Here is a 25871-nt window from a genome sequence, read left to right as displayed (position 1 = left end):
ATGATGAGTTAAACATTATAGTTAAGAGTTAAACTATATGCAAATGATTATACATGTCAGAAACATTCGTTATAAACAATTACTTCAGTATTTACAGATGCTTAGCTATTGCATATTAGTGTGTACTTATTATCAAGTGTTACCAGAAAATCCCCTAAACCATAATCAGGTTTTAATTTGTGTCCTCCATCGCACCACTGCATTGTAACCCACTCCCAGTAAGTGTTACATTTTTACGTCGAATTTTGATATTAACGTCGCCTCACTCACAGCCCTTTTCTGTGCATCTGTCTCAGTTCCTGTGGCCGTTGCACTCAGCATTCTCTCATGACACAAACAACAAGAAGTAATCACAGCCTGGGTGGAGATGGCTGCACAATCACTTTACAAGATTCAAAAAATAAGTAGCCTATACCTCCCGTACTGGATATTTTGCAGGCCTGCTAGTTAGCTCATCATATATTTAAACTGAGAAATTGCTGTGCGACAAAAATGGAGAAGTCCCAACTTTCGCTCGTGTGGTAAGTGTGTGCAATGTTGTGTGCGTATCACCCTCGAGCAGTTCTTGTTTCACATCGAGCGGCTGAGGCTGTATGAGGAACAAGGTTTCAAAGCTACACTGGATGTCTTGTAGACGGAAGGCGCTTCTTGCTGCATGATGGCCATCTGATATTTTTCAACTAGGGAGTGTGCACCTGGCTGAAGCAGGACTGGAGAAACCCACAAGAACAATGGTACAGTGCACCACTTTTTTTTATTTTTATTTTTTTATTTTTTTTTATGAGAGTTTTATCCTTTTTATAAACTTCCGGCCTTATTCATAATGATTTCCGGGTGTCTAATGATGCGAAGCTGTTTTTCTGAAAACACAAGCCTCAAGCGATTGTTAGGTTGTATAAAGGAGTGGAGTCAGTTTCCTCTTTTGAGGATTCAGCAATTCTCCAAAGAGTTTGCTCTGTACTCGTTGGATATTCTAGTTGCATTTCATCTGGAATCAAATTTGGAGTCAAATTTTATCATCATTTAAGGTCCGAAATGAAAATGCCAAATGGAACGATGAAGAACATTTGTCTATCAGAAAGTCAAAAAGCTCCTCCCAGCAGGGTGTATGTCCTGATTATGAACTCAATCGGTGTTTCACAACTTGTATTGGGCCAATTCAGCCATTTTAGATCTAACAAATAAGTTAGCAAGCGTATGAATACTGAAATAACTACGATGTCATCTCACTATACTTTCAAATGATCTTACTCATATGAAATCGAGCCTTGTAGAATCTAACACAAAGCTGATGAAGTAACGGTAGAAATGACGACTTCTGTCAGAATGGCAACAGGTGGAGACTCAGGTTGTTGTTGTTGTTTTTTTTGTATCTTCTGCCATATAATGGACCAACATTTATTTGCTCTGGCATCAATAGAATTTATACGTAATTTATAAATAATAGTTTTCCGTATTTTTTATTTTTTTTTGACACCTTGGCTGACAAACACCACCTCCATTCCCCAAACTGCCACTTTAAATTCACTCAAAAGTATTCCAAACAGTGTCTTTCAAGCGCAGTACTTATTTTCTGCGATATTTGCTTCGGATGCCGCTACATCCGCCATCTTTCTTCAGGAACTCTCAGTACCTAACCTCACTGAACTAATTCAGTGATCCAATATGTCATGCATGCACGCATGTCAAACTGTTTTGTGATTTGTGCTTTGTGCACAATGAGAGGCATGAATACAGTCTGTAGAAAATCGTAGTCAAGTTTCACAGGAAGCTGCAATGAGGTGTCAGAGGAGGAAGTGGAAGACGAGTGCGGCCTATAGTTTCTGACACATCACTTCCTCATACTCATGTCTTGGCGCAGTGTCCATACAGTATCTTAAATCATTTTATGGCAGGGCTGTTTCTTTAAAATAAACAAAAACGAGAGTGAGGGCTGACACATTATGCAGATTGGTCTGATTTAAACATATAAAAGTGTCTATAGCCTTCATTAACAACTCTATCGCTCTAAGTTGATATAAAACCTTCAATGTTGAAGGCAAATGTGAGTTAAATAAGGTGTTCTTGAAAGAAAGTAGTAAACGGAATAAATGCTGGAACGTGTCATACAGGAAATAATTGGTGATACATTTGACATGTCAAAAACGCTCAAGTGTTTTGTAACATTCACATTTATATTTAGGAAGTGCCATCTAATTAATTAAAGTAATATGCAGGCTTATTTGTTTGTTTATTTTCTACATTTGAAACCTTTTTATATTCTGGTATGAACTGCATACGAGCATTTGGACAAAGGATGTACAATGGCATTCAAATTTAAAAGGAATTTCAAGCAACTAAATGAAGTAAAAACACACAAATACTTTGAACTTCTACTTCGTGTTAAGTAAATCTCAAGTTTTGTCAAGTACTATTTGAACGACAAAATTTTGTTTTTTTTACTTTAATTGGTGTGTTTGCGTTTGTGTCTTCCATGGTACAGGCAAAGTACCACTGGCAAAGTCAAAATGTGAAGCAAAGCGGAGTGGACGACATGGTCCTCTTGTCCAAGATCACAGAGGACGCCATCGTGGAAAACCTCAAGAAACGATACATGGATGATTACATTTTTGTATCCCTACTTACTTTGTGATTCTGTAATTATTATTGCTGTTACAGACGGTCACTGCAAAAAAATGACACACAACTCCCACAACAAGCTTTGGCTTTTTCAATAATATAACAAAGTGTCAGCTGCATGCTATAGATGTATATTACATGATGTCACTTTTCAAAAGAATTATGAATGTTAAATGGGGTGTGATATTTACTTGAAAGAATCTACTAAGTTTTTTCACTCAGGCATTCCAAGTAAATTTTACAAGATTTTTTGAGTAAATTTCACTGGTTTATTGAATTTTAAAAAAAAAAGCCACTCCAGGGAAGTTAGCCTTTACGCAGGTCATTTCATACACAAGGTTACTCAATTTGAATGAGGATTGAACCGACAACCTCCAGGTTTGGCTGCGCTACGCCTAAGCTGCGGCTCTGTGCCGTGGAGTGAGGAGTATATTGCTGGCCTCTCCAAAAGGAGGCAAAAAAGTCGCTTTAGAGGAAGGATTCTTAGGTTTGCATCTGACACCAATAATATACTAAAGGGTCAAAGCAGTGGCATGTCTCAGGTGTAGAGTGCCGTCTTCCAACCTTGAGGTTATGGGTTTGATCACCTGCCGCATTGAGCTCCTTTGTGTATGAATTTGCACAAAAAAATAAAATGGGTTCAAGATTGGAGTGACTTTTTAAATGTAATGAACTTGAAAAATTTACTTAAAAACTCTTCTTGTAAAATTTACTTCAAATTTCTGAGTGAAAAAAAAATTACTAGCGTTTTTCAAGTAAATATCACTCCCCATTTTTTTACAGTGTTGTTGAGTGGAAGTAAATCACTAACAGCCAAGCCTGTGGGTGAATATGTTAGCATACACAGAATTATGGATTAATAGTAAATCCATCCATGCATTTTTACACGGCTTATCGTCATGAGGGTTGCACATATAGAAAAACATTTATCCAAGAGTACAGAGGACAAGGAATAAGTGGATTTAATCGAGCTCAGTAGCACTGTCAACAAATGCCTGCTAGCTACTTTTTTGCTTCTTAACAATTCTGCACAGACTTACATTGGCCCTGTGTTGATATCAGTAAACCCATTCAAACAGATGCCCTATTTCTCGGACAGAGAAATTGAACTCTACCAAGGAGCGGTGAGTTGGCTTCTTTTATCTTTTGTCATTATACGAATATTGTATTCTTCTACCTGAACTCGCTATCATTTTTGTGTGTGTTTAGGCCCAGTACGAGAATCCACCCCACATCTATGCCTTGTCTGACAACATGTACAGAAACATGATGATCGAAGGAGAAAATCAATGTGTTATTATCAGGTCGCTACCACGTTATTACATAGAGTTTTTTCTTTGTATGTTTTTAAGTGTGTTTTACTCATCATTTTTCTTCATTTTGTGTTATGTTAGTGGTGAAAGCGGTGCAGGAAAGACTGTGGCAGCCAAGTACATCATGGGCTACATATCCAAAGTATCAGGAGGAGGAGCAAAAGTTCAGGTCGGGACACTGACTTTAATTTGACATGTTGTCATTTTTGCAACGAGTATATGTTGCCATGGTCTCCTTCTCATTGTGTTCCAGCATGTAAAAGACATCATCCTGCAGTCCAATCCCCTACTAGAAGCATTTGGTAACGCCAAAACTGTCCGCAACAACAATTCTAGCCGTTTTGTGAGTACAACTCGCACTTAATTTGTTTTAGTCACTCCATTATTTTTCATGCTTCTCCCCAGTTGACTGCAGAGTCAGTCAATTCATATATTATCCATTATTGATGTGCCGTAGTTTTGATTTTATGGGATTGTGTTGGTGCGATTTATAACTGACAGATGAAGTATACAAAATGATTGGTGATGCATTTTAAAATAACAGTGGATTGTATCTGAAAACAAAATTATTCTATTTTTTGGGGCTATATTCTGGAATAAGGTCTACAAATTGCTGTCTGAGGAAAGAGAAACATGAAAAGTATGTCTGGCCAGTACAGAAGTCAACTCTGCTAATAAAACGCGATTGTCATTTGTTGAGTTGTCGGAAAAGAAAGACTTCCAAACCAGCGATATGTAAAGTTTTTGTCGCAGGGATTGAATCAGTCTGACTGCTTGCCTAACACATAATTGTCGTTGGCAATAAATGGCGCATGCCATCGGGCCACAGTTCAGTCCATCAAACTTCCCTGCAAGACATAGGTTCTGCATTGTAAGGTATTTTTTCTGATTCTGTGTCCTATTAATTTTGGGAGTTTTATTAATTTCTGACAGACAATTGAAAACAGACAATTAAAAGTCTGTTGTAGTGCTTTCAGTGATGCAACTTATACATTTTTGAGGACGAAAGCCATCATTCTGATTTTCTTTTTGTTTTGTTTTTTTTTTCTTTCACTTGTGAGCAAAAAACATCGCAACAAACAGCAGTTCGGCAGATAACAAACAATTCTAAAACAAGACTTCAAGATGTTTTCTGCCACTCCAAGTTGAACTTTACGATCAAACTAAACATAAAACAAAGTCTTTTAAAATGTGTTTTTTAAACAACCACAAGTTATCTTTAAAGCTGGGGTGTCAAACTCACTCTGATAATAATACTAGGGGAGCAAAATACCAACTACTGGTTGACATGACAATCAAATCATCCAATACTGTAAAACCAAAAGCAGCAACCTATGCACTGTCTTCCTTGACGATAAGAAAGACTGTGACTCAATGCCCCACACGTGGATACAAGAGCGTCTGCAACTGTATAACCACAACATGATCCAAAGAACCTTCATCAAGAAATCAAAGAGACTGTGGAATAAAACTCTCGAGACCAACTCAACACCAGTTGCACAGGTGAATATCAAATGTGGCATAATCCAAGGAGATGCTCCGTCTGTTCTGCATAGTCTGGAACCCACTTAGTCCGATCATAACCAAGAGTTGCTTTGGGTACTGGTTCACAAGTGGAACAATGATCAGTCACCACCTTTATATAGAAAATGTCTAGTTGTATACCAAAAACGGGCGTGACATCAACTCCCTGATGGCCGCAAAAGGCTATACCGCAATGACAATTTGGAGATGAGTGCGGGTGAATGATATCTCGGTGAGGGAAGACAATCACAACCGGAGAGGGTTGAACTACTTGAAGGCAGCTTAACAGGTGTTCAGGACAACTCCAAATACCGTGGAATTTCACAGGCAAATAGCGACCATAAGGAGGCAGCTTGTTGGGTGACCAGAATTTCCGGGGTGGTGAGGCAAATCCTGAATAGACAGCTGTGCGGCAAGAATAAGATCCAAGACATTAACACCTACGCCCTGTCAATAATCTGATCCCCCTTATGACGTATTAGCCTGGCCAATCGAAGAGATGCACGCCGTTGATATCGAAACAAGGAAGCTGCTTTTAATGCAACGAGGGTTCCACCCCAAATCCAGTATCCTGAAGATGTACACAAAGCAGAAAGAGAGGGTCATGTTCAGTCTCCTTAATGTTTTATTTTTTCTTTATCTGTTTCCCTGTGCTGTTTAGCCGGGGCGTGCAAACCTGTCTTAAGGCTTCCCAACACAAAAGCTTTTTGCGGGATCATTTCTTTGTCCTGTGTGAACTCTAGTTTACTCCTGTTTGGTTACAGTCTAGTCCCCTTTGTTCTTAGTAGTAGTTTTTTTTTTTCTAGTATTAAAACTTGATTTATTTCCATCTTGATTGATCATAATTTGTTTGTGCTTTATAATTTTTTCCTCATACTTTTTTTAACGCTTTCTTTTCATTCTGTTTTAGTACTTCATAAATAACTATTTGTTGTACTTGTCAGTGTTGCTTAGACTTTTACTTTTATACTTTTTCCTACCTTTTAAGGAAGCACATTTTGGTCCTCCATTTATTTTCTCTTTTGGCTTCAGCTTTCCCTGATAAATACTATTGAATCGTTACTGCATTGAGGACAAACAGAGGCACAACATTACAGAGAGGGGGAAACGTGGGCTAGTGAGCATCATGAGCACTGTATAGACGGAAACAAGAGGCCTCCAAGAGCACATCAAGATGATCGCCCCCAAGGGATGACATGCTTAGAGAATGCTTCAAGGAATAGAAACTCATTAAGGAGAAGGAGCCAGATGGACATTCAGGGAAGGACAAGTCCCGCAATGACACGTACCAAAGAAACAATTTATTATACTTAATGTACTTGTTTATTGTAGCAATGTGGGCCCTTGAGAAATGAAATTTTGATCCTCTGTATTTCTAACACATATTGCACAATTGACAATAAAATGCTTGACTTGACTTGCTATTACAAACATTATTTTGGCGGTGAGGCATTCAGCGATCTCAGGGGGAATCATATCCTTACCGAACAGCCAAAAAAACATAAACACAAAGCATATTTGTGTATCTGAAATGGCATCACATTGCTTCCTCTTGGTACTCAAGACTGGTTGTTTTCATCAGGTAGTTGCGGGAAGTGTTTAGTGCACCCTTATTTGCATGTTTGGTGCAACCTTCAACAACATGACCTATCTATGTATAAATGTCCTTAATCTCGCATTTATACAAGAACCACAAGAAAAAGGTTGACCGTGACTAGACATAAAAGTCTTACATGTGTGTAATTAAATGAAGTCCAGTTTATACCTTATTTAAAAGAGTTCTTCAAAGTCATTAGGGACATAACTCACCTCTCACATTCACTAGTGAAACACTCTCACATATACAAATGTATTTTTCCCCCGTTGTATACACAATAGAAATTATGCCCTGCACTGTGCTCTCACACAATTATGGAAACACATAATTGCACTACTAAAACACTCCTACACACACTACTGACATGCTCTCATACACATTACTGAAATGCATTAAGTCACACCACTGAAGGATGTCAGTAGTGCTTGTATGAGTTTTTTTCTTTGTACATGAGAGCATTTAAGTAGTGTATATAAGCTAATAAAAGCCATTTATATCCTCGCCTGTTTTTCCTCTTTATTGCAATATTTGCAGAGACAAAATATCGGACTGAGCATTTGTGCTGTGTCATGCATCTGACAGGGGAAATACTTTGAGATTCAGTTCAGCAGAGGGGGAGAACCTGACGGGGGCAAAATCTCCAACTTTCTGCTGGAGAAGTCGAGGGTGGTGAGCCAGAATGACAGCGAAAGAAACTTCCACATTTATTATCAGGTCAGATGAGAGGCTTGCATGATCAGGTCACATTTCCCCAGGCTTTGACACATCTAACGTCTTCCTCTTGTGCAAATAAAAAATGATTTTTTTCTGTCCCTTGCACCACCGGCTTTCAGCTGATAGAGGGCGCTAGTGCTCAGCAAAAGGAGGCCCTGGGCATCATGGCTCCGGATTACTACTTCTACCTCAACCAGTCTGGAACCTACAAAGTGGATGGAACTAATGACAGCAAGGACTTCCATGAGACTATGGTACGTATTCGACAGATAATGTCTTTAACTTGGAAAAATTCCATGTAATTTAAAATTTGAATATCCGAGTATCTATTGTCCTCTTGAAACAAATGACAATCACAATTCCAATGATGTATTCAAATTATTATATATTTTCTAACCAACTTCACAAAGTTTCACAAATGTTCAATATGTGATACGACAGATATATAACCAACTTTGATTTTATTTTATTTTTTTGCCATGTCCAAATTTGATTTCCTCAAAAATATAAGTTGGTTCGCAGTACAGAGGCGCAGGGTTCGATTCCGGGCTGTGGCGTTTCTGTGTGCCGTTTGCACGTTCTCCCTGTGCCTGCGTGGGTTTTCTACGGGTACTCCTGATTCCCCCTCCTGTTTCCTCCCACATTCAAAAAATAAGCATCGTAGGTTGATTGAACACTCCGAAGTTGTCCCTAGGTATGATTGCGTGCGCGGATGGTTGTTTGTCTTTGTGTGCCCTGCGATTGGCTGGCAACCAGTTCAGGGTGCACCCCGCCTACTTGCTGAAGATAGCTGAAATAGGTTCCACACTTTTGTGAGGATTGGTGGCTTGGATAATGGATGGCTGGATAAATGCTGCACACTGATATGGTGGTATTTGAGCGTATTCTAACTTTGGAAAAAAGATAAAGCTAAATATTAAACTAGAAGTCAAGTATAACATTAAACTTAGATCTGTGACCTGTGGTGAGGTACGTGGTTAATCACTAATATTAGTCAGTGTAACACATTGTTGTCAAACAAAGTGGTGTATTTTCCATTAAATTAACAGCCAGCCACTTAAAAAAATACTTCTGCAAAAATTCTAAAATGAATCCAAAAGCCTTTTCACCCCAAATGATGACAGGCTGTACTGGAGTTTAGTGTTCATTCCCAACCTTTGTCGTATGCCTACAGCCTGATGAGATTAACCTTTTAGAAGAATGGCACCGATGTACCTTAAACCTGTGTACACTCAGATGCCCCGAGTCAGTGTGGCTGACTCAGTATGAAGGCAGAATGCTGTCTGCCTCACCTCACTTATCTGCATTTGTTTTCTGCTATCAACAAAGTAAATATGAAACGCAAATACCAAATATATTACGGAACAGGCGGTTGTCAAGATCCTCAGTTGTTGTAGTGCAGTAATATTACCACTAGATGGTGCTAATGCACTGTGATATTTCTGCTTTTTGGAGGAAATTTTGTTATCATAGGTGGGCCTATTAGCGCGCTGAATCACTTCCCATCTTCCCAAATGTGCCTCCCCTGACCACACATCCCTGATTTAGCTTTTATGCATCTTGTTAAATCGGATGATTCGAAAGAAAAGTGTCTTTGTCTGTAGCCAGCAAAATGAAGTAAAATAAAATAATACATTTTATGGAACCCCGTGGGTCAAAAGATTTGAAAGAAGATTCCCATTTTTACAATACTCTTGTCAAGTAAATTTTATTTGTTCTCGCTACTCTACTCTTGGTTGCAAAATGTATCTAATTCATGTATATTGTTTAATGAATACTTGTTTCATTAGATAGAACCATTGCTATCTTTGTGAAGGCATTTCTTGTATTGGGTCTTATTAAAATGTGCTTGTGTATGTAAGGTTGTGGCCACTCCAAATGCTAATAGATAACAGCGTCCCCAAAAGAGGCACCCTCAATATTTGTGTGGTCTGCAGGAAGCCATGCAAGTGATTGGAATCCCAGGTGACATCCGGGCCCAGGTGCTGCAGATTGTTGCCGGCATCCTCCACCTGGGGAACATCAGCTTCATAGAGGCTGGCAATTACGGACAGGTGGAGAGCATGGACTGTGAGTGGCAGTCACCAACATACTGTACATAGGCGCACGCGCACACCTGCTCATGTATCATGCATGCAAGTGCACATGTAGTCCCTCAGGGAATAGATAATTGGCTGGTTCATCCCACAGAGGGATGTGAGTAAATTATACACAGCAGCACTTGTTTGGCTGTGGTTGTTGCATGGCAGTGCCTTCCTCAACAGAAAATTGATTGTTTACAACCAGGGAGGCCACTCACAGGCAGCACGATGGACAAGTGATTAGCATGTCAGCTAAAGGTTATGAGGTTTGGGCAGAGATGGACCATGCGTCTCTGGGGCCCCAAGCAAAATTTGATTTTTAGGCCCACTATTTCTTCCGGTAATATTGACTATTGCTCATGTGTTGCAACAGTGTTAGAGTACCACAGAGGGCGGGGCTTGATTTACACAACATTCCAAGTTATGAAGAACAAAGTGAGATAATGAATATGATCTAGGACAGGAGTGTCGAACCCCTGCGTGTTTTTAAAGTTTCCCACTTCCAACACACCTGATTCAAATGAATAACTCATCAGCAAGTCCTGCAGCGGTCTGATAACTATGATCTTGATAATTTGAATCAGGTGTGTTGCAGGAGGAAACCTTTAAAACGTTTAGGAAAGTGGTATTGCAAGGACCGGCGTTTGAGTTTCTTGATCTCGGTCCATGTACAAGACTGTATACAGCAGTGGTTGTCTTAAAGTGCTTTATAAATACAATTAAGTTGACGTAAATTATGTAATCGTGCAAGAACAAAAAAAAAAAAAAACATTTTTTAAGATGAGAGCTTATTCTTGGTTACTGATTAATCGCGAAAGGCTACCAGTTTGATACACACTTCTGAAATTAAAAAAATAATTAACCTTGAATGACATCTTACTATTAATAATTAGTTTTATTAATCTATGTGAAAACCTTATCGTGGTAATAGTTCCTGAAGATAATGGTCAACAATGGTATAGCAAGGATTTAAACAAATAGATATCATTGTTTTTTCATTTTATTTTTATGGATCTCTTTCAAATGATCACATCTACAACATTCATAGGACATCACAATGACTTGTGTGAGAATTTTTTTAACAGACCCATGCAGTCCTTGGGTCCTAGTGCCTGCTGGAACAATAATGGTGACCTCTGACACAAGCCAATGCTTAAATAATGATTCAACTGAACAGAGGACCCTGAAACAAAGTGACAAAATAGGTTAAAAAAAAAATAACGCATCGCATAGGGAAACCAATTTTTATGCGATTCTGTTCTTACTTAATAATACTACAAGTAGAGTAAAATAAAATCAGTACTGTGGCTTGATCCGACATTAATTAATAAAACACACAAGTTAGGTCAATTGAATTCTCCCTCATCACAAACATGAGAACGGTCCAAAAATGTCAGTTGGGTTAGTCTCCACCTCATCTGCAACCCTAATGAGTCCTACAGAAAATGTTTGGTGCTCACCCACTGCAAAATGTCGTGTAATATCAATTAGCCGCAATTTAAAATCCTTTGTTGACATCACATTCAATTTCCACTGAGATAAAACAAAACATGTAACGGCCTTCTCTTTGCTTTCACTGCAGTGCTCGCCTTCCCAGCCTACTTGTTTGCCGTCGACCCAAACCGTCTGCAGGAGAAGCTGACCAGCCGTAAAATGGACTCAAAGTGGGGAGGGAAGTCCGAGTCCATCAATGTGACCCTGAACCAAGAGCAGGCCAACTACACAAGAGACGCCCTGGCCAAAGCACTCTACGCACGCGTCTTTGACTACCTGGTTGAGGTTGTCAAATTTAACATGGCGCATCAGTTACAGAATGATTGATGAATCTTCTGATTTACTTGATAGTTTATCGCTTCTATGCTTTTTCTATATATCTATCTGCCGTGTACAGGCTATCAATAAAGCCATCCAAAAACCGCATGAAGAATTCAGCATCGGCGTGCTTGACATTTATGGATTTGAGATATTCCAGGTAAATACCACCTTGGCCTTCTTGACTGATACTCAGAGGCGCCCAATTTAAAATTACTGATGTGTATAAAACATGGACAAGGCTTTATGTTCCAATAATGACTGATCACTTTTATTTTCCTCTTCAGAGAAATGGATTTGAACAATTCTGCATCAACTTTGTCAATGAGAAGCTTCAACAAATCTTCATTGAATTGACCCTGAAGGCAGAGCAGGTGGGTGGGTAACATATTGCTGTTTGGTGCACATGGTGCCTGGAAATGATGTCAAGGAATCACCCAAAAAGCATAGCGCTGATTGACGATAACGATCAGATTGGTGGGTTGACCGTTTTATTATTTTACTATCTTAAAGACTAAAGGAGATAGAGTCTTGCGGTGTACTGACATGGTTTTAAAAGAAATTCAAACTTAGGTAGGCATTCCACAAAGACACATCCATCCATCCATTCATTATCTATGCTCATGACAGTCACAGGGCACTAAGACATAATTATTGTTTTTTTTGTTTTTTTATTATTATTGGTTTGTGTTTATGCCTTAACTGTAAAATGTAGTGACTTTCCATTTTATGGCATTTTCACTCTGTGATGTCATCCATCATATTTATTACTATATTCATATCCAATTGCAGTCATGTCCTTTTGCAAAACATGCTCACTAAAATCTTTTTTAACACTCTACAGGAGGAGTATGTTCAGGAGGGCATCAAGTGGACTGCAATTCAATACTTTAACAACAAGATTGTTTGTGACCTAATTGAAAATAAACTGGTACGATTCTAAAACGATCACTGATGACTGTTTAATCTCCGATTGATCATTGATTTGGAAAAGCGTAGGACTGTAACAACTCCAAAAAATTATTTTTTGACTTCAATTGCCATTGCCTGAAAGTAATATATTGCTTCTGTTGGGGCGTCTTTCAGAACCCTCCAGGTGTGATGAGCGTGTTGGATGATGTGTGTGCCACCATGCATGCCAAAGGCGAGGGCGCAGATGTTACTCTGCTGCAAAAACTGCAGGCTGCCGTGGGAACACACGAGCATTTCAACAGCTGGAACTCAGGCTTTGTTATACATCACTACGCTGGAAAGGTACTTACTGTGACAGCAACCAATTAGACAGACGGACTCTCCGGTAGCAGCAATACCGATCGTCTATTTCTGTCTGAGAATATGCTTTCACTTCAAACTGACCTGAAAAAGGTGCAAGAATATTTGTTGGCAAATATTACACATTTGAACTAAAATGACCCTGTCATGTGTTTATTTAATATTAGTTGAGTTGAAACTGATTTGCAATTTTGGAATAGCTCCAGTCCCTCTCCTGTTACCTTAGGTGTCTTATGATATCAACGGCTTCTGCGAGCGAAACCGTGACGTGCTTTTCCCTGACCTTATTGAGCTCCTGCAAAGCAGTCATCAGTGAGTCTCTTCCACCATTAGAATCACGCTCATTAGTCAACGTGCAACATACAGTCTGCTCTAAAAATTGTCTGCGGCCTCGACAGTGACTTCATCCGCTATTTGTTCCCTGAAAACCTCAACACAGACAAGAAAAGCAGGCCAACGACAGCAGGATCCAAAATCAAGGTGGGAATGACAAGGAGAATCAATGACAAGCGAAATGACATTTTTGCTAAGGCTGACTCTTTTACTTTTCACGCAGAAACAAGCAAATGACCTGGTGAACACGCTTATGAGGTGTACTCCTCATTACATCCGCTGTATAAAACCCAACGAGACGAAAAGGCCCAAAGACTGGGAGGAGAGCAGGTTAGTGCTATCAACACACACGCAAACGCACACACGCAAAACCATTTTTTACATCTTTTATGTATTTTTAGGGCGAAGCATCAGGTGGAATATCTCGGACTACGAGAAAACATCCGTGTACGGAGGGCTGGCTTTGCATACCGCAGGGTCTTCACTAAATTCCTGCAAAGGTCTGAAAAAGCCCATTTGGATCAGTACATTTAATTTCTGTTTGTGGAGGGTACCAAAATAACTGATTTGTACTACACCACTATTTGGCACCCAACCTACTTCCTCCGACCTTCTTTTTCTTTACTGGAGTCGTAAACTCTGGCAACTTTCTGAGGTGTCACACTGTTTGCGGAGTTAAAGGTCAGCTCAGGATTTATCGCTGTGATCTGAATTGGTTGCAATTGAACTGAATGCCTGCATACAAAAACACAGTGCACTCCCATTCTGACTTTTGCTGCTTGTTATACCGAATGTTTGTATATCCAGATACGCCATCCTGACTGCTGAGACATGGCCACACTGGAGGGGTCCAGAGCAGCAGGGGGTCCTTCACCTACTGCGGTCTGTTAACATGGATAATGACCAGTACCAGATGGGCCGTACTAAGGTCTTTGTTAAAAACCCAGAATCGGTAAAAAGAAATACTGTTCATGCTTTTTAAAAATTTGTTGTGATGTGTTCATGGTTTTGTAGCTCTTCACACTGCACTTTGTGTAGAACAGGAACAGGCGACATTAAGAGCACATATTTTGGACGCATGATTAACATGTACAATGTGTTCTTGTTAGTTGTTTCTTCTTGAGGAGATGAGGGAGAGGAAATTTGACACTTTTGCCAGGACCATTCAGAAGGCCTATAGAAGATATATCGCCAGAAAGAAGTATGAGCAGATGAGAGAAGAGGGTAAGTTTCTGTAGCGGGGTGCAGAATGACATGTCCTTATCAATCTGTCGCTACACATTTAATTTTTTTGAAGGGTTTTATTTTGGGTTGCTGAAACACAAAATATTAACATTTATAAACAACGTTCGCTCTGTACTGCTGTTTCCAGCTTACGTGTAGCTCTTCTTCGCTCTAGAATGCGCTGGCCCCCTTTTGCCACACACGCAAGCAGCGAACGCTGTCCTCTAGTGGTCAGAGTTAGTCATTGCAACTAATGTACGAATAAGCAATAACATGAAACTATCACCCTCTTAACATGGCTTGCACTAGTAATCAAAACAAAATATCTGTGAAAACAACACAATTCCAAATACAATACTATTGAATATGAATGAATGCCACATTTCCAAGCATGCAACAATGCATATATCATTTGTAACAGTACGGGGGCGGTTCAACGCATTCACATATATTATTAATCTTGGTCTATTCTGACATAACAGCTTCAGACATCCTGTACAACTCAAAAGAGCGGAGGAAAAACAGTATCAACAGAAACTTTGTGGGTGACTACCTGGGTCTGGAACAAAGGCCTGAGTTGCGACAGTTCCTGGCCAAGAGGGAGCGGGTTGACTTTGCAGACTTGGTCAACAAGTTTGATCGACGGTTCAAGGTGAATATTAGATATATCAGATTATTTGGAAATACCAGCTGTTACCAGATATTACATTTCCCGGCAGGACGAGCCTTTTCTTTCTGACTTTGCTCATGTTTCTCTCAACCCAGGCCATCAAGAGAGATTTGATCTTGACACCCAAGGGCATCTATCTGATTGGTCGAGAGAAAGTGAAGAAAGGTCCGGAGAAAGGGCAAATTAAGGAAGTGCTGAAACGAAAGCTGGAGTTTGGGAGCATAAATGGCATCTCACTCAGGTAGAGACATCGAAAATGTTGTTTTAAGACATCTCCAAATTTAATGCAAATTCCAATCATAGCTGCATTGACAATACGCGTGAAGTGTGAATGGTTGTTCGTCTGTATGTGCCATGCAATTAGCTGGCGAGTAGTCTTGGAGGTGTGTACCCCACCTTGACCCTATGAGGATAAGCACTATTGAAAGTGGATTGAGGGATGGATGATTGAGTGCATGTCATATTTGTTTTAACATTGTATTATTAGTTTCCTTTTAAATTTAAATGACAGTTACAAATCTTAAAATCTGATTTAAAAGTGAAATCAGTTTGCCTGCTAGGGTCCGGGACTTATTTTTAAGGTGTTACGCTATACATATTGTCTTTATAGACAATTTGTCATGTTTCACTTCAATTTTACTAAATTCCTCACATAATAATTCCATCCATTTGAACTGCTTAACCTCGTAAGCGTCGCGGATATGCTGGATCCTGTCTTAGCTGTCTTCGGGCAGTAGACGGGTAACACCTTGAATTAGTAACCAGCCAATCGTAGGGCTCACATAGACGAACAACCATTCACATTCATACACCTAGAGACAATCTCGAGTGTTCAATTAACTTACCATGCATGTTTTTGGAATGTGGGAGGAAACCAGAGTACCCAAAGAAGAAAAAAGTAATTAAATAAGGATAATGAATTATAAAATAAAGAATTGCAAGATGGTTAACATTACATCCAATAGAGTGCTTGGTCTACTGAGTGTGCTCAATTTCATTGCTTTAAAAATACAACTGCCACAGAATGAAATAAAATGTGTAGTGTGTCGTTTAAACAAAATGATGTTTATTTATTGCCTAATACAATGAAATTCTCAGAGCATGATGTGGGTTTTGCTTTCAGTACGAAACAGGATGACTTTTTTATTCTGCATGAGACGCAGTACGACAGTCTGCTGGAATCAAACTTTAAGACAGAGTTTCTCAGCTTGCTGTCCAAACGCTACGAGGACGTGACCAGGAAAAAGCTAGCAATATCCTTCACCGACAGGTGAAGCGAAAACACACACTAAGAATTGGTTTGCATTCAAAAATCACATCCATGGACTCCGTTTGCTCCCTGCACAGGCTGGAGTTCAAAGTGAAGAAAGATGGCTGGGGTGGAGGCGGCTCCAGGGTGGTGATGATCCAGAACGGAATAGGGGACCAGGCCCAGCTCAAACCTTCAGGGAAGACGCTCACCATCACAATCAGGAATGGACTACCCAAGTCTTCCAGTAAGTCTACTGTACATAAATAATGCCAAAATAATGCCATTCATGAAAATTCAAAACATGAAACATTTGTTTAACCAGAACCAACAAGGAAGGGCGCTCAGCAGTCACGCGGTGGAAGCCGAAATCACAGTAAAGGTAAAGTCCTGAATTCAAATATGAGTATTACCTTTTTTTTACGGTAATGAAGGCGAACCTTAAAGGTTGAACACTGTGCATTCTGTGACACTGATTGACTTGCAGGTTGTTGCAATTTGGAAAAAAAAAACATTTTCCATTGGAACGATCACCATCATAAAACCTTTATAAACTCTATAGGCAATATGGTGATTAGATGATATGAGCGATAAGCAACTCATCATTAGTTTTACATGACACAAAAATAACTACTATGATAAAATAAAATATTAATAAAGTTTCTTTTTACAAATCCGGGCTTCAAATGGGTGGGACACGATCAACTTGGTGGGTGGGCACGGCCCCCCTATGGCCCACCTGTGGTGACGAGTCTGATAGGGGGGGCGCTGCTGTGGAAAATTATCTACTAGAACAAACCATTAAATGCCCCTCTATTACCGTAGATGTCAGAATGTACAATAAAACTGTGCATCCACCTGTTCCCATTAATGCCCAGAATACTTCATGGGAATATATACGAAGAGACTCACATTCAATATTTCAATTTGTGAGTAATTTGAGACTACATATTATTCCAGCATATTTATTTTCTAAAACACGGCTTGGAGAAAAAGCTACAGAATGCTATTTTTCTTACCAAAATGCAAGTTTAACATTTTTTGCTGGTGTTTATTGTGACATTGGAATGGATTAATGCCATTCCCATTCATTCCAATGGCGAAAGATGATTTGGGATATGAATGTTTTGAATTACGAGCATGGTCACGGTACAAATTAAATTCATAAATCATTGCACCACCGTACAAAGTTATTTATTGTTTGGAAGATTGATGATAATCCATTTTCTATTCCAATTTTCCATAGCACACCAGAATGGCGCGACCCAGTTCTCCAGAGGACACAAACAATCGGATATTATGTATTCCTCACCGCATAAACAGAGCAGACCTCCTCAAACGGCCCTGCCCAAACTGGACTTTCAGAGAGCTCCCAGAATGTCAACCCAAAATCGCATTAGCCAGGGGAACATGGACTTCCTTAATGTGCCCGACCAGGGCATGTCCGGGTGAGAAAAGTTGGAAATGATGGAGCGTCACACCTTGATATATATGGCATGTTAGAATGTATTTGGTTATCAATTCTTCCGGTTAGAAAACCCCTAAAAAAATTTAACTCTACCCAAAAGTATATATTCATATTTATTCCGTCAACCACTTGCCTCTAATTGGATTTTGTCATTGAGATATAAAATGTTGCTTAATGTTGGATTTGACCAACAAGAAAAAAATCCATGCAACTGATTGTCCAGAGTGTAATGATTTTAGGTTAATATTTAATTTTTGTATTTAAAATGATTGAAATATTCAGTTTTTTCAAGGGCAATGATGAACAATTTAATTCAAATACCTTTAAAGTAGAATAATACAATTTTACATTTAAAGTTAAGTTTAGATTTTTCTTCCATCTGCAGCTCTCAAGCCTCATGCGACCAAAACTATTGTTTAGGAAGCGTTTTTCAAATGCGGTCAAAGTAATCTCACATTACAATTGCAAGTTTATCCATGTAGCAATTTTTGCTTTTTGTTTTGCTTTTTTTAAAAATTTGTAGCAAGGTGTTATTTGGCCATTGCGCATAGTTGTCAATATGGAATGAGGAAAGCTGAAATGTGTTGCAGCGACTTCGTCATACGCTGCTTTCTTTCCATTACAGAAAACAAAGGAAGCAAAGCATCGGTCAGCGGCCCCCTCCTGCTCCCAAGCCTCAGCCTCGCCCTCAGGGACCCCGCTGTCGGGCCTTATATCAGTATATCGGCCAGGACACAGACGAAATCAGCTTTGAGTTGAATGATGTGTTTGACCTCGTCAAAGAAGGTGTGTGGATTATTAAGATGGAGGATGAAGAGTTTTAGTTATTCAAAATAAATTAAAATTAGACCTGCTTTAAAACGTTTGGACCAGGTCACATTAAGTTTACATGTAAATGTTATAGTACAATTTAGGTTCAACCTGACATTTCACCCAAAAGCCCAATGTCCCCAATTTTTGGGAGGAGTAGCGTATATGGGAGATGTGCAGCTATGGTTGTTTTTTAAGTGCTCTACAAATAATATTGAGATGAAATAAAGTTACCATAATAATTTGTGTCGTTTCATTTTCTAGATCCATCAGGATGGTGGACCGGCAGAATTAGAGGAAGAGAAGGTCTCTTCCCTGGTAACTATGTGGAAAAGATTTAACGAGGACTGCCTGTCAAGTAAATCGAACCTGGTTGGGTGGTCGATGCTCAGAAGACTGAAAACAGTGCCAAAATGTTCCCGGCGGTTAAAACATAGACCCTTCAACCACACGTGTTAGGTTTCATCTGTGTTGTTGTCTGGCACGATGTTGTTCAAAATGACCTAGCAACAAGATCTTTGACTACCCGCCCCCTCTTGCCATGAAACGTGCCTTGCAGCTTTCTATGGATTTAAGATTCAGTTACAGACCATCAAGAAAGATGAGCCTAATTGCTGCATTGCATTATGGTGTCAACACTGTTTACATCCGTACTGTATGTTGGATTGAGAATTCAATTATTCATGTTTTTATGACGGAAAGAGCAACGTAACAGTTTAGCCATATACATAATCTGGGAATAAATTAAAGCCTTTAGCTGAGAGCTGGTTGTGGAGACTTTGTATTTCCCAATAAAGTAGATTCAATTTATCCTAATTTTTCTCAAAACAAAAATGACTGAAGATTGTGACATGCACACACTCACGCACTCACACACGTGCATATGTTTTATCGATCTCTCTATTCATCTATCTACAGTGCTGTGAAAAAGTATTTACCCCCTTGCTGATTTCTGTTTTTTTTTTCATATTTATCCCTCACAATGGTTTAATTTCATCAAACCAATTTTAATATCACACTGAGACAACTCAAGGATACATAAAATGCATTTTCTAAATGATGACTTTATTTACCAAGGGGGAAAAAAAAACAATTCAAGCCTATGTGGCCCTATGTGAAAAAGTGATTGCCCCGTCAAAATAATCGCGAGTTCTGCCACCTTTGGCAGCAATAACTGAAATCAAACGTTTGCAATAATTGATGATGAGTCTTCCACGCCGCTGTGGGGGGATTTTGGACCACTCGTCTTTGCAGGATAGTTTCAATGCTGCCATATTGGAGTTTTTTCTTGAATGAACTGTCCATTGAATTTCTTTCCACAGCATCTCGTTTGGATTTAAATCGGGACTTCAAAACGTTAATTTTGTTCTTTTTGAGTCCTGCTGGTCGGCTTTTTCTGATCATTGTCCTGTTGCATGATTCAAGAGCACCTAAGTTTGAGTGCACAAACTGATGGCCGGACGTTCTCCTTGAGGATCGTCTGGTAAGCAGCAGTATTATTTTTTCCGACAATCACAACAGGTTGTCCAGATCCTGAGGGAGTAAAGCAGCCCCTGCCCATCACGCTGTCACCACCACACTTTACTGTTGGCATCATGTTCTTTTTATCGGATGCTGTGCCATTTCTACGCAGATGTAATGGGCTGCACAGCCTCCACAAAGTTCAGTTCTTAACTCAAAAGTCCATAGAATATTACTCCAAAAGTCTTGAGAATCATCAGGATGCTTTTTTGCAACTGTGGGACAAAGCTTTGTGTCCTTTTGTGACCGAAGTGGTTTTTGCCTGGGAACCCTGCCATGGATGCCATTTTTGACCAGGGTCTTTCTTGTAGTGGAGTCTTAACTGAGGCCAGCGTGGCCTGAAGTTCTTTGGATGCTTTTCTAGGTTGTTTTCTGACGTCCTGGATGAGTCGTCGTTCCCCCTCTTGAAGTAATCTCCGTTGGTCGACCACTCCTGGGAAGGTTTGTCACTGACTGGGAACAGTTTTCTCCAATTGTGAATAATGGCTCTGACAGAGGTTCGCTGGAGCCCCACAGCCTTGGAAATGACTTTGTAACCCTTTCCAGACTGATTGATTTCAATCCCTTTTCTTTTCCAATTTTTTTCTCCCAGCAGTTTCTTTGGATCGTTGATGAGATTTTGTAGCCTACTTCACTTTATCTATTTAAGTGATTTTCTTGATTCAACAAATGTGGTGGTTGAGTGTTGCCTGTGAAATTGAGCTCAGCTTTCAAAAAATTGTGGCGAGTCGCATTTGCTTGGTGGTTTAACAAAGGGTGGGCAATTACTTCACATAGGGCCAGTTAGGTTTGTATAGTTTTCCCTACCTTGGTAAATAAAATCATCATCTAGAAACCGCATTTTATATATCCTTGTTGATTAAGTGTGATATTAAAATTGGTTTTATAAAATTAAACTTTTGTTTATCTGTACACTGTACCCATATCGTATTGCTGTTGCACCATTTTATTTATGTATTTTATCATTTCCATACAATAATCATTCTATCTATTCAGCATCTCGATACGCCACATGAGAGGTGGATGATTAGCTCCTCAAAGAAGACGTGCTCACTAAAACAGATTTAGACATCTTTTTTCTCTGCAATATTTGAGAGAAATAGACCTTTTGTGTACATACGGAAAGTATTCAACATTTGACTTAAAAAAAAACCAAGTGTAGTTTATAGTTTTGCTCATTATATAAAATATGTTGAGATAATTTTTGTTAATCAAGGTATTGCATACAGTGTGACAGATTTGCCTAAACCTTACATTAGTTAGTTTTTTTTATTTTTTATTTTTTTTTTTATAAACCGTACGTCAAATTTCTATTCAATAGATTGCAAATGTATGGCCCCAATATATGAGGAATACTTGAGACAGATACACACGCACATGCACAAACACAACACAGGCAGATGGACCGGTTGATCCTTCTTTCCTCACAAAGACTTGTGCTGGGATGTGCAGATGCACTTATTAGTCTCTTTTACTTTATAATGCTTGCCTGTCCAGCAAAGAAACCTAAAAGGGAGTGTGGGGGTGGGCGTTGTTCTTTTCCACATGGATTGTCTAGTGGCATCAAAATGCTGTGCATGCTCATCAGTGATGTCACAGTCTGGTGCAACAGGATCGCGAGCGTTTCAGTGCTCCACCCTGTCAAAATTCACCTGTTGAGTCACCTGGAGCCTCGCAGCACTTCTTCACTGAAAGCAAGAAATAAGGCATGGGAGGTAGGTAAAATATTCCCCACTCGATTCTGTTCGTGTATTGCATTCAAATTAGAGCTGCCACTGAGGTACGAAATTACAAACTTGTGCTCATCCATCTTTATAGGTAGTTTAGGTCGGTCTGTCGCTAGATACAGTCAATACAAAGCAGTAGAGGAAAAATTTGTATCTATTCTAAACTGATTTTACATAACTTTTACTTTGTACGTAACCATACGGAACATGGTTTCTTCAGAATTTTTTTTTTAATCTCAAGATCCAAACTTATAAAAATACCTTAACTCATTAACTCCCATTGATGGCTAAAGACGTCAAAGATCCTTTTTATTTATTTATTTTTTAAACTCGGCTGGTAGTGAATGACTTTATGACAGTTATAAGTGATCATAAATTCTAAAATCCTCACTATAACATTGTGCTTTGATAACACAGCTTCTCAGCTAGGAGAAAAAGAAGCATTTTCATTCAGTGCAGGACATTTTAAATACACAAAGGCTTTGTGAAAATGAACAAATGCATATTTGAATACAGGGACACAAAAGGAGAGTCAATTTCCATAAACCACTAACAAAAACTCCCCCAATCCACCTCCATGTTTGTTTTTTATATGCAGCTGACCATTTATTGTTCAGGTTTTTGTTTACTTAGAGCATCTGTCTATCTGTCTCTGAGGTGTGGACTCCAGTGAAAGGATGGCTGGAGTTTTCTCCTATGAAAGCTCAGAAGTCGACTGGTGTGAAGACAACTACAAACACTCTGAACATGTGGTGGAGTTCTTTAACACTGTGAGATTCTTTTGAAAGTCCAAAGATGACAAACGGACTTGCTTGTCTTCAAAGCTTGTTTGTTTGTATTTTCCTCATAGATGAGCAGCTTCATTTTCTTCATTGTATCTCCCATCATGCTTTATCTTCTTCACCCTTACGCCAAAGAAAGGAATTTGGCAATCCACCTGGTTTGGGTCATGATGTTATTTGTAGGTAAGTTATGTTCTTACATCCATCCTTAATTAAATTCATAGTTTACCTGATCTGCTCAGAAAAAAAAGTCTGGGCTGGCTATCATAATGTTAAACATGGTCAACATTTATGATCAAAAATCCTGCTGGGTTTGGTCAGTACCAAGTATGGACAATTCACAGACTCTGTGATTGTGACATGAGACAAAATGATAGCCAAATAGGAAGTGACCATAAGCTTGTGCCGTTGCTGGACTTCAAAAATGGAGGAGCAACTAGTTGAAATAAGTGCTGGTTTAATGTTATCTCCCAAGTCATTTACCACAATAGAAATGACAAGGAAAGGTGCTTCCAAATCAAATTTATTATTATTATTATTATTAAGGAGGAGGGTTTTGCGGTGCAATGCACTAGTAATGTAAAAGATATGCTAACAGTTAGCCTAGCTTCTTATACTTCTACTACTACTGTTTCTACGTGATGTGATATGTCAGTTAAATTGGGCTTTTTGTTGACTTGTTCTTTCTTCTCTCAGGTATCTTCTCTGCCTATTTCCACATGACTCTCAGCTTTGTTGGCCAGATGCTGGATGAGTTGTCAATCTTATGGGTGTTGGCAGTGGGATATGCCATATGGTTCCCACGCAGGCTGTTCCCTTCTTTTATAAAGGACAGGTAAAGCAACAACAACCCAACAGCAACTTATTATCCGTGTCATCATTCTGTTTAGACTTGCTTGCTCTAATGCCTTCTTATAAAAGGAAAAGCTATTCATTTATTATACATACGACAATCGGAAACCTAACCTGTGCTGGCTGAGGAGCCTGTCCGACAGCTCCAACAGGAGTCACTGTCAACAAGACTTAAACAGAAACTGACAGAAACTGGGTTTATTACAATGGAGCCCCGCCTCAACCTTTATTAATAATTAACCCTGAGATGACTAGGAAAGCTGAATGAATTTTTAAAGAATGCCTGAAACTATCCTGTGGGTCTATATTTGATTTTCTTGATGACTTCTCTTTGTGTCATGAACAGGTCCACTTTCTCAAGGCTCATCCTGGTGGTAACTGTCATCATTTCAGTGTCGTCCTATGCTCTCAACTGCTTCGGCCTGCACATGCTCTACATTCTGGCTATTGAGATGAGATGGTATGAGACTAATATTGAAATCGCAGCTTCTCTGGGATTAAGTATGACTTTTGTGAGATTTACAGTATTTAGGTACTCTCGACTTCTGTCTACTCGCTATCAAAACTTTTTCATTGCAACACTAGTTCCGACGAGGTCCTATTTCTAGTGCCCGCTTCTATGAGGTTTCGAATAACAATGAGCCTAGCCTCTCGCCCAGAATCAGCCGGGAAAGTACCAGCTGAACAGCTACTTTAACAAGAAGAAGTTATATAAAATAAACAGAATAACCTTGATGTATGCATGAATGCACAAACTTGCATTTGTGAAAATGATGTGATATTACCAAGACAAGAAATAAAAGTGGTTGGCTGGCAACTAAATCAGGCTAGTCGCCCCAAGGCAGCTGGGATAGACTGTAGCACGCCAGCAACCCTCGTGAGGATAAGCGGTTCAGATAACGGATGGATGGAAGAAATTGGGCAAGAATAAAATTGGGTCATGAATACAGTTGTGATTTATTTCGACACTAAATACCGCTCCTACTGCTTCAATTTAAGCATTTTGCAAAGATGCCCATCATCCAGAAAAAACAACCTTCTCAGTAGCGATAACTAGAGTACCTATTCACAATTGCACTCATTGGAAGACACACTACAAATGTAATGATATCTTACCCTTTTTTTTTTTTTGCTTTGGTTCAGGGACTGCAATATTTTTCCCTGCAGTCTCCACCTTGCTGCAGTCCTCTGACTGCCCACAGTCTTTTCTTGAATGAAATTTGTCTCTGTAATTCTGTAGTCAGAATCAGAACCATATTTTTTGGACAAACTATATTTGGCGTCACTTGCACTGTGACATTGTAACAAAAATACATGTAATTTTAGATGAATAATGTGGGCAATAATCTGCAGACTATGGGGAAAAGCAGCATGCCAAGAAATCATGCTAACAATCGATTCATTGTTGTTTGTTAGTGTGATTCCTTCCGTCTTATAAATTTCAACATGGCGCGGTTTTCACAGTTTTCTGTTTTCACTACGGTATTGAGAATTGTAAGAGGGAACATCTTCCCAGTCACCTGGCTTGGTCAGATATTACATGGGATTGAAATTAGGTTAAAATTTTGCAAGGTCTAGTTGAAAGAGGACCTTGGTTGTTTCACAGATTAATCAAATGATTTATCTTTTAGGATGACTGAACTGTTTTTAATATAATACACTACTTTCAGATTATTTTCAATAAAAAGATCAGACGCAAGATTACGCCCAGAAAAGCAATGTCAACACCAGAAAATCATAGCACTTGCTGAGTTAATTTTATGTATTTCACAGACATTTGCATTGTCTCTGGAGATTGCTAAAATACGCTCTGGAGTAAACGCTAGCATCAAAGACTATTTGTCTTGATATGTCTGGGCATTTTCATACAGTAACTAATTGATAGTGACATCATTTTTTTTCATCCTATTTATTTAGCTGTACTGACCAGAAGGCGTTGAGACTGGCCAAATGGTCGGTAGCCTTGTGGATACTGGCTATCTCCTGCTGGATTAGTGATCGCTTTGGCTGCAGATTTTGGCAGAGGCTAAACTTCTGCTATTTGCACAGTATCTGGTAAGTTTGTGTTGTGTCTGCCTCACTATTGTAAACACTGAGCCCTTGATCCACTTGAACTATCCCTCAGGCACATTTTAATTGTGATTGCTGTGGCATATGGGAGCACACTGATAGCCTACCTGGATGCCAACTACGAGATCCCCTACTCATTGCCTGGACTTCAGTACTGGCCCTGTGATAAATTAGCACTTGGATTACCTCACATTGTCCTGAGAGGCACAACAAAGACACTGAAACGGTGCTAA

The 25871-nt window shown here is 39.3% G+C and overlaps 2 protein-coding genes across 2 annotated transcripts; both read left to right on the top strand.

Moving 5' to 3' along the window:
- The first annotated feature begins 370 nt into the window (after window positions 1-370).
- Window positions 371-19449, top strand: myo1f (myosin IF). The gene is made up of 29 exons (XM_088312366.1): window positions 371-521; window positions 635-734; window positions 2483-2611; window positions 3654-3743; window positions 3829-3923; window positions 4014-4101; window positions 4186-4275; window positions 7636-7767; window positions 7887-8021; window positions 9705-9837; window positions 11431-11627; window positions 11740-11820; window positions 11948-12034; window positions 12505-12591; window positions 12747-12914; window positions 13159-13244; window positions 13331-13412; window positions 13489-13595; window positions 13667-13765; window positions 14073-14217; window positions 14375-14489; window positions 14972-15141; window positions 15255-15400; window positions 16283-16429; window positions 16507-16655; window positions 16734-16790; window positions 17655-17856; window positions 18502-18662; window positions 18951-19449. Exons 2-29 carry the CDS (start codon window positions 732-734, stop codon window positions 19025-19027), a joined length of 3258 nt encoding a protein of 1085 aa, XP_088168492.1. The 5' UTR covers window positions 371-521; window positions 635-731; the 3' UTR covers window positions 19028-19449.
- A 3141-nt stretch (window positions 19450-22590) lies between these two features.
- acer1 (alkaline ceramidase 1) lies at window positions 22591-25871 on the top strand. Its single transcript, XM_088313889.1, has 6 exons — window positions 22591-22704; window positions 22785-22899; window positions 23413-23551; window positions 23915-24028; window positions 25486-25623; window positions 25694-25871. Exons 1-6 carry the CDS (start codon window positions 22612-22614, stop codon window positions 25869-25871), a joined length of 777 nt encoding a protein of 258 aa, XP_088170015.1. The 5' UTR covers window positions 22591-22611.

The sequence above is a fragment of the Idiotropiscis lumnitzeri genome, chromosome 13 (genome assembly GCF_059441095.1).
Source record: "Idiotropiscis lumnitzeri isolate Australia: NSW breed Sydney's pygmy pipehorse chromosome 13, RoL_Ilum_1.0, whole genome shotgun sequence".
Taxonomy (NCBI): Eukaryota; Metazoa; Chordata; class Actinopteri; order Syngnathiformes; family Syngnathidae; genus Idiotropiscis; species Idiotropiscis lumnitzeri.
Note: the sequence above shows the minus strand (reverse complement) of the source record. Positions and strands in the feature narration are given on the sequence as shown.

Coding starts and splice junctions, on each gene's coding strand:
- myo1f (XM_088312366.1), top strand. Junction 2,612..3,653: donor ACATGGATGATTACATTTTT/GTATCCCTACTT, acceptor AATTCTGCACAG/ACTTACATTGGCCCTGTGTT. Junction 7,768..7,886: donor ACTTCCACATTTATTATCAG/GTCAGATGAGAG, acceptor ACCGGCTTTCAG/CTGATAGAGGGCGCTAGTGC.
- acer1 (XM_088313889.1), top strand. CDS start 22,612: ATGGCTGGAGTTTTCTCCTATGAAAGCTCAGAAGTCGACTGGTGTGAA. Junction 22,900..23,412: donor GGTCATGATGTTATTTGTAG/GTAAGTTATGTT, acceptor TTCTTCTCTCAG/GTATCTTCTCTGCCTATTTC. Junction 24,029..25,485: donor CTGGCTATTGAGATGAGATG/GTATGAGACTAA, acceptor CTATTTATTTAG/CTGTACTGACCAGAAGGCGT.